Source organism: Acinonyx jubatus, chromosome C1 (genome assembly GCF_027475565.1).
Source record: "Acinonyx jubatus isolate Ajub_Pintada_27869175 chromosome C1, VMU_Ajub_asm_v1.0, whole genome shotgun sequence".
NCBI lineage: Eukaryota > Metazoa > Chordata > Mammalia > Carnivora > Felidae > Acinonyx > Acinonyx jubatus.
This window is the reverse complement of record NC_069381.1, coordinates 197,310,705-197,330,683: the sequence shown is the minus strand read 5'-3', so window position 1 is coordinate 197,330,683 and position 19,979 is coordinate 197,310,705. Positions and strand designations below refer to the sequence as shown.

At 43.2% G+C, this 19,979-nt stretch overlaps 1 protein-coding gene, 2 long non-coding RNA genes and 1 other non-coding gene across 5 annotated transcripts in view; 1 reads left to right on the top strand and 3 right to left on the bottom strand.

Moving 5' to 3' along the window:
* The window catches only part of XRCC5 (X-ray repair cross complementing 5), an 89,945-nt gene that overhangs the window by 36,016 nt on the left and 33,950 nt on the right, over positions 1-19,979 (bottom strand). Inside the window, exons 13-16 of the mRNA XM_027051248.2 lie at positions 19,784-19,917; positions 12,972-13,168; positions 4,763-4,856; positions 2,999-3,068 (exon numbers count right to left, since the gene is read on the bottom strand). Of these exons, the coding sequence (XP_026907049.1) occupies positions 2,999-3,068; positions 4,763-4,856; positions 12,972-13,168; positions 19,784-19,917 (495 nt within the window). The remainder of the gene's footprint in view (positions 1-2,998; positions 3,069-4,762; positions 4,857-12,971; positions 13,169-19,783; positions 19,918-19,979) is intronic.
* Positions 114-19,790, top strand: LOC113596783 (uncharacterized). 2 transcript variants are annotated; one of them, XR_008295554.1, is made up of 5 exons: positions 114-3,151; positions 5,894-6,048; positions 6,395-7,386; positions 17,928-18,079; positions 19,592-19,790. It is a non-coding gene; the product is annotated as an uncharacterized LOC113596783 (long non-coding RNA). The 2 variants fall into 2 exon arrangements; XR_008295553.1 differs by lacking the exon at positions 5,894-6,048 and having other exon boundaries at positions 7,233-7,386.
* Positions 17,925-18,087, bottom strand: LOC113598391 (U1 spliceosomal RNA). Its single transcript, XR_003419054.1, has one exon. It is a non-coding gene; the product is annotated as a U1 spliceosomal RNA (small nuclear RNA).
* Positions 18,563-19,777, bottom strand: LOC128314121 (uncharacterized). The gene is made up of 2 exons (XR_008295556.1): positions 19,529-19,777; positions 18,563-18,833 (listed from the first exon to the last, which is right to left on the bottom strand). It is a non-coding gene; the product is annotated as an uncharacterized LOC128314121 (long non-coding RNA).

Below are 19,979 nucleotides of genomic sequence, written 5' to 3'. Positions count from 1 at the left end.
TTAGGCCAGATGGAAAGAAATACCCACATTTTAGTTTAATAGATGAACAGGTCAAGTTCTAAGGGTGAAACAACCTTACCATTTATTACTGATCATGCTTTTGGCAACTGAATTTAAAAAGCAAATCTACTGGAGGAAAGAGAAGAGCTTCTCTCTCCCTGACCCTTGGCACAGATCCTTGGGAGGGACGGAGGAGGTCAATACCAGAAAGGTAGCTTCAAGTCTGGAGGATGACTTTCGGCTTCAAGGGAAGTGAGTCTTCACTCACAAAGGGGCTTAGTAGAGATGCGGAACAAAGGTAGACCATGTAGAACAAAGGTAGGAAAAGTAATGAACAAACAAAATGTCTGGAGAGTGAAGCAAGGACAGAAGGGCAAAAGGGAAGCCAGGTTAGGACCACAAAACAGAACCGGTGCTGACAAGTGTGCAGTCCCATTTTCCCAGAGCCCTGCAGAAAGTCTGCCTTTGTGAGGTCACTGCAGAGCTCTCACTGACCGAGTCCTAGCCAGAGGAACAGAGGGACCCCACCATCACACCAGCAGTTCACCAGGACTCAGTCACATTCAACATAAAAGGAGCAAAGGTTTAAAATACATGACCTTATTATGTCTGAACAACAACAAAAATGCGTAGGAAAGGAGGGCATTAGCAATCAGGACAAAGTCAGCTAAGTAGACAAATCCAGTATTTGAAAACGATAGGGATTCGAATCCCTGACTGCTCTGGAGGGAAGTTCTGGAGGGAAGTTTTATAGTTTTCAATCTGTAAAGTGGGGAGAATGATACCTATTGTAACTTGTATGTCATTTAGAGGTCACTTGCCCTTGTTATTTTCACAAGACTGCTTCGAATCCCCAATCGCATGGCCTGCGAAACATGGTTTTCCCGATATGCGAGCAAATTCTTAGGAATTTACTCTCTCCTGACCTCTTCAGGCTCTGGTCTCTAATGCCCTGAGGTCCTTTCTCTGCTCTACCTGAAGTAATTCCAGACCAAACTCCTGCCTCTTCACCAGCTTCCCCAAATAGAACACTCAAACCAAGGATTCCTGAGTTTTACTGACACCGAATATGTGCAGTCGTGAGCTGGGAACACAACGTAGAATGCTGTGTCCTTATATAAATACCCATTCCACTTCCTCTCTTCCACTTTCGGATCATCCCCTCCTGTCCTGAACTAGCTCCAGTTTTTCTACTTCTATGATGTTAGTAGCTTCCCTCTCCTCTGAAGCCTGACTGGCCAACCACCAAAGCCTGGGGACAGAGACTCAGCCTCTACCCTAAGCAGTTATCAAGATATTTTTCCCAATTAAAAAAATTATTTTTCTTAGAAAATTCTGGCACCAGCCGTCAAAGCTCTACCATCTTCTCCGTTTGCTCACATGACTGCCAAGATTGCTATGAGGGTAAATGAGACAAATAATATAATAGCTCAGCATATGTTATTATATATAGAATATGCTGGCACAATGACTTGAACACAGCAGACACTAGTGGCTGCCTTTACGATTGTGATGATGCCAGATTTAGTCCCTGAAGAGACCACACCTATACCAGCCAGAAAGACCAATCACTTCTAAAGGGAGGTCCTTTGACTTTGGCCAAGGTAACTGACAACCTATAATCAAAAGCTAAGACGGCCTCCATCTTTCTGCAAAAACATAATCATGATAGACGATGGCTGACTTGTCACTGCATTCTTCTAAACACAGTCACAACAGCCAAGCAGCCAAGCAGAACACAGCACTGGTTAAGACGTTGTGAATGCTTCCTTTGATCGTCCCCTGTATGAAGGAGAGAAATCCCAAAAGTAGAAGTTTCCACCAAGCCTTCCACAAAGCTGCCACTTTAATTTCCTTCTTCTATTTAGATGTAGTTCTGCTTTGTATTAAACTCAAAAGCGAATTTTCTCCTATATAGCGCTTCTTAACAGGGCAAAAAGCACTTTCCCCATCTCAAAACACAAGACATACATAGATTATCATGACCACGAAGCTCCTCTTCCTCCGGAAATTCTCTTGAGCTGGCCTTCTGATGTTCCTGCCAACAAGACGTGGTCTAGTAGGCTGCACGCTCTGGGGCTCAGCTGGTTACGAATGCTTTTGGGCAGGAGCACAGCACATCCAGACAGCTTGCTAGGATCCTCAGACCCTTAAGAAGTAACCTACACCTATGCTAGGCACTACAGATGATTAAACTAGACTGTATAAAGTTTTCTAACATTTAGGAGTCATTTTGCCCCTAAAAGGCCAAGAAGTAGGAAAAGAGGTTCTGTGCACACATTAGCGTAAACACGCAGAAACGCAGCTCACAGACAGGTCTGCCTCTGAAAGGCAACAATGAATACAATGCTGTTGTAGACACAAACCAGCAGGGTTACAACTGCCAGCTGCTACTCCTTAAAGGGTTAATGAACAAGAACTTGACCACCACCAAGTGAATGAATGTTGGTCCCAGACCCTCCGTCCATCCCAGGAAACTTTTAGTATTAGTCCCAGCCTAAATGGAATTCTAGGTTACAATTCATCAAAAGAAGACTGTGAGGATGTAGGCGATATCAGAAAGATCAAATCTAGGGGTAGTAGCAAGGTAACCTGGGACTTCTATAAAGAAGCTCAAACCATTAGGCTTCGAATAAGAACTATGGGTCACTGAAAATAGGAAGATACGACAAAACTGTTTTATTCCAAGCTCACTCACAAGACCCCAAAGAACTTCAATGAAGTGGAACCATAAGCTCTAAGGCTCTGGCCAACAGTTTTCTTAACAGAAAGACCTACAAGTTAGTTCTTTTCCTGCTGGGGCAGACCTGTGTTGCTTCAGTGCTCAGAATGTTGCTTCGGTGAGCTCCCCAGTAACAGAGAGTCACAAAGGTCCACCAGGAAAAAAAGTTGCTACATAGAAAGGATACCAACAAAGGACTACACTTCCCAATCCAGAGTATAAAGCCATTACCCTGATTATCTCTCTTAAATGCATAACCAGTGGCATATCACTCACCTTCCTCAAAGCTGGCTTTCTTCTGCCTCACTAGAACACGGAAGTTCTCAGCAGGATTCACACTTCCGACCTAGAATACAGGCACAGACAATAAACCTGAAGATCGCTTCTGTTTCTGGCAGCACCCCAGGCAACACAAGATGGCTTAATGTGGTAAGTGTGCTTTTATAAAATAAACCCAAAGACAAAGACAAGGCCCTTTCTATTCATTTCTAGTTCCAGGCTTCTGTGAAAAGCAAGCAGATTCCTGTGGCCAAAGAGCCGCTGTCTGTACTTGTACTCACCTCTCTTGAAGCAAGATGACTTCTTTCCAGAGAGGTTGGCAGTATTACAACCCAAGTCACCAGCCAACTCAGCTACAAGCTTTGTGTGACACAGTGCTGGTACGTCCAGACACCCAGCCAATTAGGAAGGGGAGGATTCTGCAGTGCGGGGTCAGTTCAGAATAGATTTGCCCCGCTGCAGGTGACATGAGAAACAGCAGCCGGTTGCTCGGTTTGCTGACTCCTTGGCACTGAAGTTTTGGTAGAACATACAAACATGCCCAAGCTGAACGTGTCCCCCCAAAGTAAAAGCAGATGTTGTGTAAAGATTTACTACAGTGCTATGTGGGGAAGTCTCAAAGATGAAACGCTCTGCCACACTAGATGGCACTTCCTGATCACATGTGGGTCTTTAACCTTCCACTGCCAACCTTAATAGGCCCGATGTTTCACTCAGTTCACAGGGGAGAAGACAACAGGGTTCTATTATGGTTGGTAAACTTTGGTACAAAATGTACTGAAGTTTCCAGTTTGCTCTGGGCTAGCAGTCAGAAAAGGTCTCAGAACAAATAAGGTCATGATTTTTTCCCTTTACTATAAAACACTGAAATAAAATCCAAGTAATTTTCAGATGTTTAGTTTTTCTGAGAGCATTTCTTTTTAAGGTTGGAAAAAGGCATGCCCTAATGCTATCTATCCTGCCTAGTGTATTTGACTAGTGAGGGACAACTTTTAAGAATCACTGATTATAGGGGTGCCTGGGTAGCTCAGTTGGTTAAGCGTCCGACTTCGGCTCAGGTCATGATCTTGTGGTTTGTGGGTTCCAGCCCCGCATCAGGCCCTGTGCTGACAGCTCAGAGCCTGGAGCCTGCTTCGGGTTCTGTGTCTCCCTCTCTCTCTGCCCATCCCCCACTCATGCTCTGTCTCTCTCTCTCCTCTCGCTCTCAAAAATAAACATTAAAAAAAATTAAAAAAAAAAAAAAAGAATCACTGATGAAAAATAATGCCACAACATAATGTATCCAAGTTCCAAAATCTTCCATTAAAAAAAGGTCTCAGTGTCAAAGGATACTTGGTTCGGGAAGTCTTAAGCTTATAAGACCTGTTCTGAAGTTGTACATTAGAAAAGAAATAGAGGAATTACGCTCTTAAATTTTATGTATTTGGAGCCTAAGACCCATACCATCAACCTCCACTTATCCTATCATTTTAACTAAACAGAAAGCTGCAAAATAAAGCCAACCAAAATAGCTCCACAAAAAGGGCTACCACTTAAGCTGTCCCATGTGCTACATATTATACGGTGCTCTAAGTACTATATGTCATATAGAGAATTCTACAGGAAACTCCCTGACAATAAAGGAAGCAGTGTGGGAAGGGCGTGTATGGTTCATATACCGAAAGGACCAGAGAAAGTGATTTATTAAAGGACTAACAAAAACTCATGCAATCTGCCCCAAGTCCCAACCTTCCCAAAAGGCCCTGGAAAAGTTCTGCTTACTCTGGTGACACTGCCTTCAGCCAGGCTGGAGACGCTAAAGCATGCTTCCCCTTCCTGAGTCTTCAGTTTTTTAGAGGCGGGTCCCTCTTCATGGCTGGAAAAGAAATAAATGGGTTGTGTCCCCCCCCCAAAAAACAGAATAAACAACAGGAAACCCAGACTTGGCTGACGTGTAAAGTACACATTTCTTTTTCACGTGTCAAAAATGAACAGCCGCACTTATTCCCTCTTTAAAGAAGAGCCTGCCTCCTTCTCGCGGCCCCAGGACTCCTGCCGGCCTGGCGGGAGCAGAGCAGCCCTGGCTGTGCCTCACGGCGCCACAGAAGTCATAATCCGCAGCCGCGTCACGCGGCCCCCGCCAAGGATGAACCGCAAGCACAGGGAGAGGCAATGCAGCGTTTCACGAAGAGACCCGTTTGCCCTTCAGAAAGTATTTGCTAGTTTCTGTCCCGGAATCGATATCTATTAGCTTTCCATGGACACAGATGACCTTTGGGTCTACTATCCCATCTTCTCCATCATGGATGTGAGAGCTTTGTAAGCTTCTACTCACAGCTGTCAAAACTTACTAGACAATCCCTAATTAAATATGTAAGACCTTATTCTTAGAGAAGTCTTAAACTTAAAAAACCACTTTCAAAAAAAGCCTTTTAATTTGTTCTTTTATAAACCTAATTCTGTTTTGGGCAATATGCTAACAGTCTACCAGCATCTGTGTGGTAAGGGAAAGAGGATTCCAAGGATTTATATCAAACATCTTGTCTCAAATAACCGGCTGGCTTCAACAGCCTGCCTTAAAGTCAAGAGGAGGACAAATTAATTGCAAAGGAGAAGAAATCAAATTCAAAGACTCTGCCCATAATCTCCCATAAGCTGATGAACATATAGAGATATGAAGACTTTCCCCCAGACAAATAATCAATCTAGGCCAAAAGTAGCTGTCAAGAAATGGCTGAAGGAGGAGGGACGTTAGTAACTAAGATCTAGTATTTCTAAGCGTGAGGTGTTTTCGTTCAAAAGCCCTAACTTCAGAGAATGAGTCTTGAAGAAGAGGTTATTCTAAAAACAAAGAAAAATGAGGTATGAGCTGGCTTATTCAATGATATTTCAATAATGAGTCTTCTCTTCCAGTGGGATAAAAGGACCGAAGCAATCGTTACAGCCTCACAAACATGAACTGAAACTTTTTATTACTTGACATCTTTCCCATTGGCCACGTGCCTTTTTCCCTTTGAGAAGTAAAGAAAAGAAGACAAAAGGATGGGGACGAGGAAACATTAAAAGGGGTGAGTCATCCAGAGTTCTTTCCACCACATAGAATAAGAAATAAACACAAAACCTTGATGGCAAAAATGGAGGAAAAATGCACAAGCCCAAGGGAGCATGAAATTCCATCAGAATTTGAGTCTGTTAAAGAAAAAGTCACAGCCATTCAGTTCACCTTTGCCAGTTCTTCCCAAGGGACAGAAAACATGGTGCTCCTGGATCCCAGTCTCACTTTTCCCACTGACTAACCCTGGACTCTTACACCTTCTTGAAGGAATTGATTTTGAAGATATATTAATTTTTTTATACATAGAGTTTAAAGTCTAGTAAGTGACTCCTGTCTCTGGTCTTCTGTTTGCTCCTTAGAAAAACACTATGATGAAAAGTACCATGAGCATATCAACTACTCATCTACTGTCTTCCAAAAACACAAATTAACTTAGACCGTGGTGAAAAGAAGTATGAGATATCCAAAGTGCTATGCTAAGTTCTGTGAGAATGCAAGGTTGAATTGCATGAAGAATTTCTTAAACCCTCCAAAATAAGGTTCTAGGGAAGGAAGGACAAAGCGACATATATATCAATCCTCCAGGACTGGGCAGGTAAAGGCAATAAGCAGAAAGTAGTAAAAATTTGAATACGGTTAATATTCTCAAGATTGAACCATTTAATAGCATTATTAGGAATTTTACAAATATTAAACTAATCATGTCTCTCGGTGGTGGGAAAGGGCAAAGACTCTCATCCCAAAATTACCTATGAAGAAGCCGAGCTCTGGAGGACAGAAATTATCTACGCAAGACTCCAGCAGACATACAAATGTCAACAGCTACTGCATGTGGATATCGGAACCATGGATAATTTATTGTACTTTCTCATTTTCTTACTGTCTTTTGTAAATCTGTATACATTTTTAAACTCATTTTTTTGGTCAAACATTTACCTAATACTATGTGCTGGCCGCTAAGCTCTATCGTAAATGTACAAAAATTAGTATGTAATCAACACTTTAGGAAATTCAGCCAAATATAAAAGATAGATATGTAAACAGGCAATTAACAAACTACTGTGGCAAGCAGCATATCCTCTGAGAGAATAGCCAGTTGCTGTCCTGGGCTGAGGCAGGAGGGGCAGGCTGGGAAGTAGTGCGATAGGAGGCCGGGAAATACAGTAGTCCCCCCTTATCCATGGTTTTGCTTTACAGTTTCAGTTACCCGCCATCAACTGTGGTTTGAAAGAAGATGACTTATGGTGAGAAGGTCAACAGTAGCCTAATACTATGTCACTATAGCTACATCTTTCACCTCACTTCATCTCATCACATAGGCATTTTATCACCTCCCATCATCACTAGAAAGGTGAGTACGGTGTAACAAGACATTTTGAGAAAGAGAAGGAGAGAGACCACATTCACAGAACTTTTATTACAGTATACTGCTATAATTGTTCTAGCTGATTATTAGTTATTGTTGTTAATCTCTTACAGACATATGTGTGTACAGGAAAAGAAACATAATATGTATAGTGTTCAGTACTATCCATGGTTTCAGGCACCTGCTGGGGGTCTTGAAACGTCCCCCCCCGTGGGTAAAGTGGGACTACTGTACCTAAATCATAGACACAGACACTGTGAGGAAAGAAAGGGGTTCTCTAGGGAGCTGGATCATGGATAGTTGCTTCTTTTCTGTCTGCTTATCTAGCTTTTCTCACTTGTGTAACAGAGTTTGATCTTAAGCTGATGCTAATGGAAAGCCACTAAAGCAAGTTTTTACTCAGGGGTCCAAGGATAGTGACAAGAATTTGTGAACTACCTGAAATTACATGCAAAATTTAGTTTGTTAGGGCATTTTCCTGAAGAGAGGGTTCATAGTTTTTACCAGATTACTAAGTGGGTCCATCACACACACACACACACAAAGATTAAGGAACACTGCATTAAAGAATTTTAAGCAAAGAAGGAATGTGATCAGATTTGTTTTTTTGAAAATCACTCAGATAGCAAATGCAGAATGGATTGGAAACAGGTAAGACTTGAATGAGGGAAATCAGTCAAGGGGTCATCTCAGAAAGCAGGCTAAACTGAGGCCTACAGAAAAGCAGTGGCAATTTGAGATGCTAATAAGAGCTAGCTTTTTTTTGTTTTAACTTTTGCCACTTGCCAGTCACTATGCTAAGCATATTTAAAATACCTCAGGGGCGCCTGGGTGGCACAGTCGGTTAATTGTCTGACTCTTGATCTCAGCTCAGGTCACGATCTCACAGTTTACGATTTTGAGCCCCATATTAGGCTCTGTGCTGATGGCGTGGAGCCTGCTTGGGATTCGGTCTCTCCTTCTCTCTGCCCCTCCCCAACTTGTGCGTGTGCACGCATGCTCTCTCCCTCTCTCTCTCAAACTTAAAAAAAATTTTTTTTACTTAAAAAAAAAAAGCCTCAGTTAAATTTCACAATGACACTATGAATTAGCTATTATTATTGACCTTTTACAAATGAACAAACCAAGGTTCAAAAGGGCCTGACCTTGTCTAGAAGCACACATTAGTTAAGGGGGTCCACAATTAATTCTGTACTCCCAGCCCTTCTCCTATACAGCCTCCTGAAAGGTGGGGATTTGTTACTGCCACTCAACACTGAGCAGCTTGCCAATTTTAACCACCACTGAAAGGAAATACTTCGATTTTGATCCATCTCTACCTGACTGCAAAATCAATGCTATCAGCCACTATACTAACCTGAGGCGAAAGGAGGAGATTTGAGGTAAATCTAACATAACTTGGTAAACCAATCAGACACGCAAAGTAAAGGAAAGGTTTGACTCCCTGGAAATTAGGTGTCAGTCACCGAAACAGAGAAGAACAGCATGAACAGGGCTTTGAAGGCAGCACGGGAGGAGATGGAAGATGATGAAGTCATTTCTGGACACACTGAACTTGAGGGATCTATAGACACCTCAGAGGTCCAGAAAACAGGATGGAAACATATTAGAGTGGGCAGATATTTGGTAGTTCTTGAAGACATGTACATAAAATAATAAAAGGTCTTAGGACACGCACTGCTAAGGCGATAAGGCATAATGATTGAGAAGGCAAGCTCTGGAGTCAGGCTGTGTGCATGGAAATCCTTTCTCCAACACCTAACCCGCTGTGGTCTTGGGCAAGTGTCTTATCTTCTCTAAGCCTCGGTGTCCTCGGCTTTAAGAGGAGGTTAACAGAAGAATCTACTCCACAGGACGGTCAAGACAGCTGACACGGGTAACGCATGTGGAGCACTCAGCCCGTACCCGTGTCGGATACATGTCAGCTCTTTCTGAGGAGTCCTTCGGAACAGAACAACATTTAAGGGGGGTGGGGGGAAGAAAGCAGACCCCAGAGGAATCTGAGATGAAGCTGCAAAGGCTTAGAAAGGAAAATCTGGAGACGTGGAAGTTAAACCTTCCCGAAGGTTTCAGGGAAGTGGTGGTAGCTGGGAAAAGCAGCAGTGTGGACTACTGTTCCAATAAGCCTAGCTCACGGAAGGAAAGAAGATGGAAACAGGTAGCAGTCTGAGGGAGAAAGCTGAGGGGATGGCTGTATTTTGTTTTAGAGAAAAGAAATACGATGTTAACATGTGAGGACAAAGGAGCTGGTATGGAGGGAGAAAATAAAAATACAGAATGAGGGAAGAAATTATTAGTGGATGAAGGTACCAGATGAGACAGAAGATGGCATCTCAGGACACAGGCAAAAGTCTGACTTCGGGCAGGATGATGTACCCCACTCCACTGAGACAGGAAAGAGGAAGTGAAGGCAGATGCAAAACAGGTATATGGGAGATGGGCCAGAAAACTGAGGCATCCCCACCTACTGGGCCTCGATCTTCCCCATAACACCATTATCACCATCTTCATCACTGCCGTAGTTGCCACAGATGTGCCCAGGACGTGATGAGCAGTTTGTAAATCGGTTCCGCACAAACACTGTACGCTTACTATGTGTTAGGCACTGTGTTGGGTTCTAGACACACAACTGCCAACGGCATGTCTTACTCAATGAACCCGCGTGACAACTCCATGAGAGCTATTCCTAGTATCCCTGGTCACCCACCAGGAAACTGGAGCTGAGGGCTGATAAGCAAGTCGGGCCTAAGGTCACACTGCAGAGTGAGGGAACCAACTCACATGTCTGACTCTAGAGTCTAAACCAGTAACCAGGTGCGGCTGGTCGTGGAGGTAGGTGGGGAGGAGTCTTAGCAGACTTGAATAGAAAAGTTTAGACTATTGAGCATAGAGACAAAAACTTAACTTTTAGATGGAGAAATTCTCCTAAAGGTGAGATTATTTAACCAAAATCAGATCAAGAGTGACATAGCTGGAATAAAAACTGATGATTTCCAGTTCAAAACTCTTGTTTTGGCCTCTGACACTTCCTGAACAGATATTTGCCCCTCACCTCTATGACGGAAATATGTACCTGGGACATGGAGATGCTGAAAATACACAAAAACATAGCCAGTTGTTAGCAATTTTTCCCCCTTTGGGAGACCGCCTCTAAAGCTGATTGAAGCCTTGTCATTAAAATTGAGGGGTTTTAAGATCCCTGCAGAAGGGAGTCATTCCTCTTGAATACAAGAGTTCCCACCTACGGGCCTCAATAAATATTTGTTCAATGCGCCATTTCTGCAGCTCTTAAAAACCCGTAAGACTTCCGAGAAGAAAGGGTAGAGAATAGGAGTATGAGTAGGTGTGTGTGACTGAGATAATTCCCGGGCTGGTTACTTGGCTATGTCGCAAACCACTGTGGGAGCAAAGAACAAGAAGCCCGTACACTCGGGCTTCCTGAAAGAGTGAGCATGAGGAGCAGGGATGAAGGTGTAATCACCGCAGGGATCAAAATCACAGAACAACAGTCTTTTGGGCCTATGTGGTGTGTTTTTTAACCAGCTAATTTACATTTTAATCAACGGGAGGAGGGGAAAACGGCCCATTTCTTTCCCACAACACCAGAAGGTAATCAAGATCATGAACTGGAGCTTTAATACAGAGAGAGAACAGCCACATGACTGCACTGAGGCTACGGCAAGGCTGTCAAGGGAAGAAAAGGACTCAGAATTGTATTGAGCTGTTCTTAAATCCTAACCCAGAGGGATACAGGTGGATGAGGAAAGCAGAGGGAAAGTGGATTTTTAGTGAGTCTTTCTATGCGGAAGAAGGCATGACAGACTACAAAAACCATAAAACTCTCCGCATGTGTTAGGAATGCATATGGTACACTATACCAATCCCATGATTCTTTTTTTTTTTTTTCCAATTCTGGCAAAGCTTGGGGTATTAACCTCTAAAAGGTCACAGTACATGCAAAGCTTTCCATTCAACCTGGAAGATAATTCACTAAATTAACAATTTATAGAACCCTGTGAAGGTTTCTGAAAATTATTCCATACTTCTCCAATGGGGTATTTACAAACAATATGCTTTACTTTTGTCAATATACAGCTGTGGGAAGGAAATTAAAGGAAAAAAAAATGAAGGTCTAAAACTGAATCTTAGAAGGCACTGTAAAGAAATGAATAGATCATTTTGATTTGGGGAGAAAAGTCACCAATAACCAAAGCCACACCTGGTAAAATCAATGTTATCCACCCAAATGATTCCAGATAATCAAGAACAACTTCTTACGGTTTTTGTTTTGCTTTGAATGGAAACTGATACAGATTCTGAACAGAATCTGATGAGGGAGAAAACGTACTAGCTACCTGAAAGCTTGATCACAGGAAAAGCATTCTGCAGTCCTTAAACTATAAATCCCTTCCTATTGGTGTAACCAAGTACATCCCTGATAGAGAAGCTGAAGAAGAGCCAGGTTTTCATCCTCCCTCCCACTTTTCCTCCAAAAATCTCACTGCTATTCTCTGATACCAACCTCTGACTGAAAAACTTATGACCTTCACCCTGCCCTCTCATCCCCAGCACTCTACTTCAAAAACAGTACAAGTGCCACTCTGGAAAATAGTGTGGAGGTTCCTCAAAAATTTTTAAATAGATCTACCCTATGACCCAGCAATAGCACTGCTAGGAATCTACCCAAGGGATACAGGAGTGCTGATGCAGAGGGGCACCTGTACCCCAATGTTTATAGCAGCACTCTCAACAATAGCCAAATGATGGAAAGAGCCTAAATGTCCATCAACTGATGAATGGATAGAGAAGTTGTGGTTTACATACACAATGGAATACTACTTGGCAATGAGAAAGAATGAAATCTGGCCTTTTGTAGCAATGCGGATGGAACTGGAGAGTGTTATGCTAAGTGAAATAAATCATACAGAGAAAGACAGATACCATATGTTTTCACTCTTACGTGGATTCTGAGAAACTTAACAGAAGACCATGGGGGAGGGCAAGGGGGAAAGAAAAAAGAGAGGGAGGGAGCCAAACCATAAGAGACTCTTAAAAACTGAGAATAAACTGAGGGTTGATGGGGGGTGGGAGGGCGGGGAGGGTGGGTGATGGGCATTGAGGAGGGCACCTCTTGGGATGAGCACTGGGTGTTATATGGAAACCAATTTGACAATAAATTTCATTAAAAAAAATAATGTTAGATCCCTAAAAAAAAAAAAAAAAAAAAAAGAAAGAAACAAAGAAAAACAGTAAAAGTTAGTGTTGGATGTTCAAAAACTATTTAGCCTTCCCATTAAACATAAACCACCAAGAATGTGAGGCCGATCAAAACATCAACAACCCAGGAGGTAGCTCTAAATTCCAGGTGAACAGTAGGGATAAAATCTATCTACAATGGAGACAGAGGAGAAACCAGTATTTTCAATGCAAGGGTCAAACATCAAAAGGTTTCTTCCTTCCACCTTTGTGGTTCCACAAACCCATATGCAACACTCAATTCCAGAGCTCCTCTAAGACTACCACCAGTCTTAAGTACTCCAAAGTCCAGTGCAACTGCATCGAGTACTTACTTGTCTGGGAAAATGTTCTGAGCAGGCACTTGATCCTTTTTCTTGGTGGCTTCAGTCAGAGGGAAAACGGTCTTTATTTTAGAGAGAGGAATCTGACATTTAGCTGTCACCTCAGCAGGGGGATCCAGCATATTCAAAATATGCTGCGGAATTGGGGGCAGAGGCTCTTGGGGATGTAAAGCTCTGTGCGCCAGACACTGTGGAAAAGGCAGAAGGGTTTTAAAACACAGATGCAGAAACCATATACAATTTCTCTATACTTTTCTGGTCAGAGACCCTCGATCTTTGGTTTGGGAGGGCTACAGGATTCCTACCACATGTAAAAGAGAACAAAGAGGGTGGCCTCAGGACCACCTTGGTTTGCAGGACACCAGCAGTGTCTACAACCAGATCTCAGCCGAGAGGCACCATGAGCGGGAGGCCTCCTAGAACAGAGGCTCATCTTATAAACAGAGGCTGCTGCTTCCACCACCTGGACAATATGTGGGGTTCTCTAAAACACATTAATTCCAAGGGCCTCGAATCCTTTTACCTCCCTTCAGAAGACTGCTTTCCCCCTCGCATAATCTTAGAAAACAACGTGTGGTAGATGAAACGGGGCTAAAACAGAGCCACTATGCTCGGTGAGTCCCAGGAAGAAATCTGCGAGAGACATGAGAATGCTGGTCTGTCCCAAACCTCCCCCAGAGTGCTCAGTTTGGGCTCCTCTCCACCGGTCTACCCACTTCTGTCCATCTCCTCTCCCAGCACTCTCGTCCGGGGACCATGCCCCCTCGCGTGGGCCACCAGTCACCTTCTAACTGGTCTCCCAAAATCTACTTTCAGTATTCTGTGCAGCCAATGCCCTTACTGTGACCCTAAGAAGTCACGCACACCACGGCTCCTGCACGCCTCCCTCGTCTGCCACCTTCCTCCTTGCTCGTCACAACCCAGCTACACTGTCAGGTGCCAGGCTCATGCTAGCCTTTGGGTCCTGAGTTTATCGCTCTCTCTGCCTCACCGGCCTTCCCCTAGATCTCAACAGAGTTGAGCCTTTTTTTAATCCTTCTGTTCTTTGCCCAACTATGATCTCCTCAGAGAGGCCTACCTGGACACTGTGAAGGAACCCCTCCACGCCCAGCCTGCCACCCAGCTATTTTCTATCATTACCCCTGTTTTACAGTTTTCATAGCATTTGTCAGTATCTAAAATGATCAATTTTGTAGTTTACTTACTATTTAACCTTCCCTCTTAAAAGAAGAGATCTTGTTTGTCTTGTTTAGTGCTGAATTCCAGGTACTAAAAGCCGTGCCTGGCACACAATAAGCACCAAATAGGTATTGGCCGAAGGACTAAAGTACTCCTTCCCGAGACTCCACCTGTTAACACAAGTGTCGGGAAGCAGCACCAAGAGTGGGGCCAGGGTCCAGGCCAGGTTCTGTGCGGCGCACATGAGTGGAAATCCGGACAGCAAGCCTCCTCCATTCGGTCACCCGTACTGCTTTCAGTCTGCTCAGCCTGCCTGTAGCGGTGCTGGTGTCTGCCCAGAAAAGTGAATACTCCGAAAAGGAGTACAGGAAGGTGAGCAAAATGCAACTATCACAGACCTCTCCTTTCCTTTTGCTAGAGAATCATCCCAAAGTTAGGCTGGAGAACACGAGTCCTACTACTCCCACCTTTAAACGATTTGCACACTGGTAATTTTAAAGAAAAAAATCCAGGGAGCTGAAAAGTTCTCACAATTCAAAACACTGTTTCATATCACAAGGTATAGGATTTATAGCACCTCATGAACTGTTTTCCTCCCCTGTAGGAAACGTTAGGCTGGAAGTCTCCATTCTAAAAAGACCAAACAAACAAAAACAAAAAGCTGAAACTTAGATAGTAAATATCACCTGAGTTGACGGCTTCTAGAACTCTGATGTGCTGCTCTGTCATCTCATCTCAACACAGTGACCACACTCGTCCTTCTCCACAGTATATTAATCCGTCTCAGAGTCTGTTTTCCTCTTTCCTAATCACTCCACTTTCCCCTGAGCACCAGCAACATTAGCTCATTTAATGTGAAGCAAAAGGGGAAACTGAAGTGACTCCAAACCCTGTGAATCTACCCCCAACCTTCTTGTGCACAGTTCTTAATTCACAGTGCTCTCCCTCAGGTCATTAAATTATCTGCAAAGCTTAGAAAGCCCTCAGGACGTAAGCCGTAACCCAAACGCAACACAGCAGACGACCTTTCACTTACTCTGGAAGACTCGCTGATAGTCACTCAACATCTCTGAGACAACAACTAGAACAAATGGACAAATATCCTACACAACCTCCGCACAGAAAAACACTCCAGTAGGAACTCTAGACAGTTCTTTCAAACAGTGTCATCACCCGCAAGTCGGTAATAATCTACAGGAGATGTGCTAAAGCATCAACCACTCCTACTTTTTCAAAGGTCGTACTTTAGATAAAACTAAGTGGGATACTTATCAAATTCATTCACTCAAAAAAACCTCAATTCATTAAAAAAACTGAGGTAATGAGAAAGTAATGCAATACTTTTTAATAGCAGAGAAGCTGACATTACACTCTTAAACCTATTAATTTGTCTTTTAAGCAACTGTTATTCCTTGATGTGATTTTTGTAATTTGAAAAAGACTAGAAAAAAACCCTGCAGGCCACATGATTAGCTCATAAGTTACGAGCATGTTGATGTTATGAGCATGTTGATTTTAACAACCCTGCATCAATGGTTTAAAAGCCAGTTGTAACTCTACACAAAAAGTGTATCTTTCAGCATTTCTTTTTTTAAAAAATGCTTATTTATTTATTTTGAGAGAGACAGAGAGAGCATGTACAAGCAGGAGAGGGGCAGAAAGAGAGGGAGAGAGACTGAAAATGCCAAGCAGGCTCCATGCTGTCAGCGCAGAGGTAGAACCTGACACGGGGCTCGAGCTCACAAACGGTGAGATCATGACCGGAGCTAAAATCAAGGTCAGATGCTCAACTGACTGAGCTACCGAGGCACCCCTTCAGCATTTCTTTGTAAAATTAGAATTAAATTACCTCATCAACAAACTGATGGGTAACCTCTCCTTCCTTCTGCCCCCTACTCCCAGCTGAGTCACTCTCAGCTATGAATGTTTCATTTATAAAGGAGGTTAAGGAAGTCTTCCTGGGTCCCCCATCCTACTTAGCTTCCTGTATCCTCTCTCCTTCCCTCCATCAGTAGAGCTTTCTCCTGCTCCCACCCCACTATTCCACCGCCGCTGGGCCCTCAATGTCAGCAGAGACTTCATGCAGACACTAAAGGCCCTTCGCCATGCTCGCTCACCATCACTCACCAGTGAGCAGCATGAAACTTGCTTTTTCTTTCTGGACACACGGATCACTCCCTGTGCCTTCCAAGGCACCAGCTTCTCCTAGTTCTTTCTACCTCTCTCTTTTTTTTTTTTTTTTTTTTTTTGAGAAGGGGAGAATAAGAACGGTTCATTTGTCTTTTAACAACCCTTCTTCTTCTGGCTGTTCCTAATTATTCACTCACACGTTGGTGTGCAGGACTTTGTTTTCTTTTCTTCTCACGCAACGCTTTCCCTAGGTGATCTTGTTCACTTCTATTACCCCAGTGGGGAGGACTCCCAAATCCATATACTTAGTCCTGACTTCTCTCCTGGGGCTCTGCATCCCTATTTCCAACTTCCCACTGGGTGTGTGTACTGGGATAGCCAACTGACAGCTCAAATTTAACACCTGCAAAAACACATGAACTGCCTTTTCAGTCTGTTTATTCTATATTCCCCATCACAATTAACAGTGATGCCGTCCCTCAGGCACCCAAGCTAGGATCCTGTTATCTTTAATTCCTATTCCTCAACTACACCCAGCCCCTCCAGTCCTGTCTCCTCTGCCTTTACATTTTCCCTCTCCGCTTTCCCCGTCACTGCTTGAACTCAGGCCTTCATGGGGGCCACTGCAGGTTTCCCAACTGGTCTCTGCTGCACCTCCATGTCACCACCAGAGAGCTATTTTCTAAAAATCTGTCACCCACCTGCGGACAAAATCCTGTGGTGATTTCCCACTGCCTACAGGGCAACATGCAAGCGACTGGCTCTTCACGACCGGCCTGCTATTGAGCTGCCCTGCCCTCTTTTCCATCGTGTACCCATAGAGCCTCTTCTCCAGCCAAATGGAACGATCTGGAGACTCCCAAATCCAGCACCCTTCTTCCTGTTTCTGTGCTTCTGCACATGCTACTTCTTTTGCCTGGTGTGTCCTCTTCACATTTCCTTAGTGAAGCCTTCCTTAAGTCACCCATGTGCAAGAATCTCTCTTTTCCCCATATGGTTTTGTGCCCACCACTGTTGTACCTATTGGTTTTATGTCTCTACTCCTCTGGGCGGGGGGGGGGTGGGGGGGGGTGGGGGTGCTTTAAGCAGTGAGCTTATTGTATCTTTAGCTCACGGCACAATGTTAGTACTTAATAAATACGTGTTAAAAAAAAAGTAAATTCAATTTATAAACACCATAGCAATAGTATTTCTTTATACAGACAAACCATATTAGAAACTCTCCCCCACAAAAGAAAGCAAGGTTGGTAAACTGTGAAAATCAAAGCTGCCAGTGTTTGCAGCTTTGAAAGGTAACAATACCTGTGCTTATGGCTTGTTATCTGTTCATCAACCCAATAAACATTTACTGAAGGCAGATGGAATACACCCTAGATAAATCTGCCAAGTATTAGAAGTTTCTATTTCCCACCACGGTGATCAAATGTTTTTGCAAGCTTTCCACACCAACTGGTCTGCTCCTCCCTTCCCTGCAAGTGACAAAGGGCTTCAGGTCTTGAAGTCCACTTGTCAAAAACACGAAAGAAGTTTACACAAGTAACATGTACTTGACTGCACTTAGAATACTAGAGTATTCACTGAGTCAGCGCTTTACATGTTAAGCTTTATACTCTCTCATTTTTTTTTTTTTTAAACCAGGAGAAAGTGCTAACACAGTCCCCCACTACCACAAGTTATGCAGTTGAGTTTCCCACATTTGGGGAAGTCGCAGGGGTCAGCACATCCAAAATGCAATAGATAAACCTCACCCTGGGAAAACCACCTTCGCGATCAGGTATCTCTCCTGCCAGGTAAGTTTTTAAGCTTTATATTCTAATTTTGAAGAAAAGATTTGTTTTCACTACTTAAGGAATCACAAGCATGAAAAAACAGGCAGTTCCTTTTGAGTAGAAGATCCCTCAAAATTACATAAGGACCCGATATGGACTTGAGTCAGTCACTTTGAGAAAGGAGTCAAAAGGGACAAGGAGTTGTCTCTCCCTCACCTCCCCATATGTCTACCTGCCCCTGCCCCTGCAAGAGCAGGTCCTCCACTCCTCAGTGAGGAAGACCTAGCCTGAAAAAGCTGCTTGTGATGTTTGTCAGCTCTGTGGGGTTCAGAGAGGGCTCTGTCCTACTGCCAGCAACTTCATCCGGGACTGGAATATTCCTTCAGTCCATCCACTCCCTATCTCAGCACAAGTCAGTCTGCCTATCAGCCTTCCCAGCTGCCCTTAATCCAGTCACCACCTTCCAATTACTTTGGTCCAAGATGCAGAAATACCCATTTTACGTTTTTTTGTGTTTTAGTCACTCTTTAATAATTTAACACTAACCCTCTTTGTGCGACCTCTATGCTACCTTTAATTATGAAATTTTTGATAAATGTGGTACTGGAACACTTCTCTAATGTTATTATAAGGTCACAAAAAACTCTCCTACTATTTGCATATAAAAAACAAAGAAAAGTCTCATTCACATAAAATAGAGGAGAAAAGCCTAGAAAAGACATGAAGAAGAATCTGCTCTTTATGAAAAAACTAGCCTTAAAAAAACCCAACAAGACTATAGATGCTGGAGAGGATGTGGAGAAACGGGAACCCTCTTGCACTCTTGGTGGGAATGCAAACTGGTGCAGCCACTCTGGAAAGCAGTGTGGAGGTTCCTCAGAAAATTAAAAATAGACCTACCCTATGACCCAGCAATAGCACTGCTAGGAATTTACCCAAGGGATACAGGAGTGCTGATGCATAGGGGCACTTGTACCCCAATGTTTATAGCAGCACTCTCAACAATAGCCAAATGATGGAAAGAGCCTAAATGTCCATCAACTGATGAATGGATAAAGAAATTGTGGTTTACATACACAATGGAGTACTACATGGCAATGAGAAAGAACGAAAGATGGCCCTTTGTAGCAACGTGGATGGAACTGGAGAGTGTGATGCTAAGTGAAATAAGCCATACAGAGAAAGACAGATACCATATGTTTTCACTCTTATGTGGATCCTGAGAAACTTAATAGAAACCCATGGAGGAGGGGAAGGAAAAAAAAAAAAAAGAGGTTAGAGTGGGAGAGAGCCAAAGCATAAGAGACTCTTAAAAACTGAGCACAAACTGAGGGTTGATGGGGGGTGGGAGGGAGGGGAGGCTGGGTGATGGGTATTGAGGAGGGCACCTTTTGGGATGAGCACTGGGTGTTGCATGGAAACCAATTTGACAATAAATTTCATATACTGGAAAAAAAAAAACCAACAAACTAGCCTTCCTACAGAAAAAAGAATTTTTCAAGTATCTTAACTTTACTTCTTTCTCTCCAACAGCTCAAAGTATTTTTATGTTTTTCAGTAGAAGAGGAAGGTATTATTCTTTCATTAAATAAAGCAACTGAAGCCCTCAGAGGACAAAAAATGCTTGTGGCCAATTACACTCTTTTCACCCACTCATTTAAAAAATTTTTCACTCATTAAAAAAAAAAAAAAAAAAAAAAGACTGGTTCATCTTCCCTCTCTTACCTGATACAACCTCTGATGTTGAGGGTTTGGGATTTTGGTGGTTGGAAACAAGTCTTCAATGGTGTCTTCCTTTTCATCTTTCTTTACCAAGCTCATGGAGTCAATCAAAGCATCAACAGCACTCAACTGAGCCTCTAAAACAAGGATAAACAGAGCAGTGCCAAGGAAAAATGATTACGTCCGCTGTTCTACACTA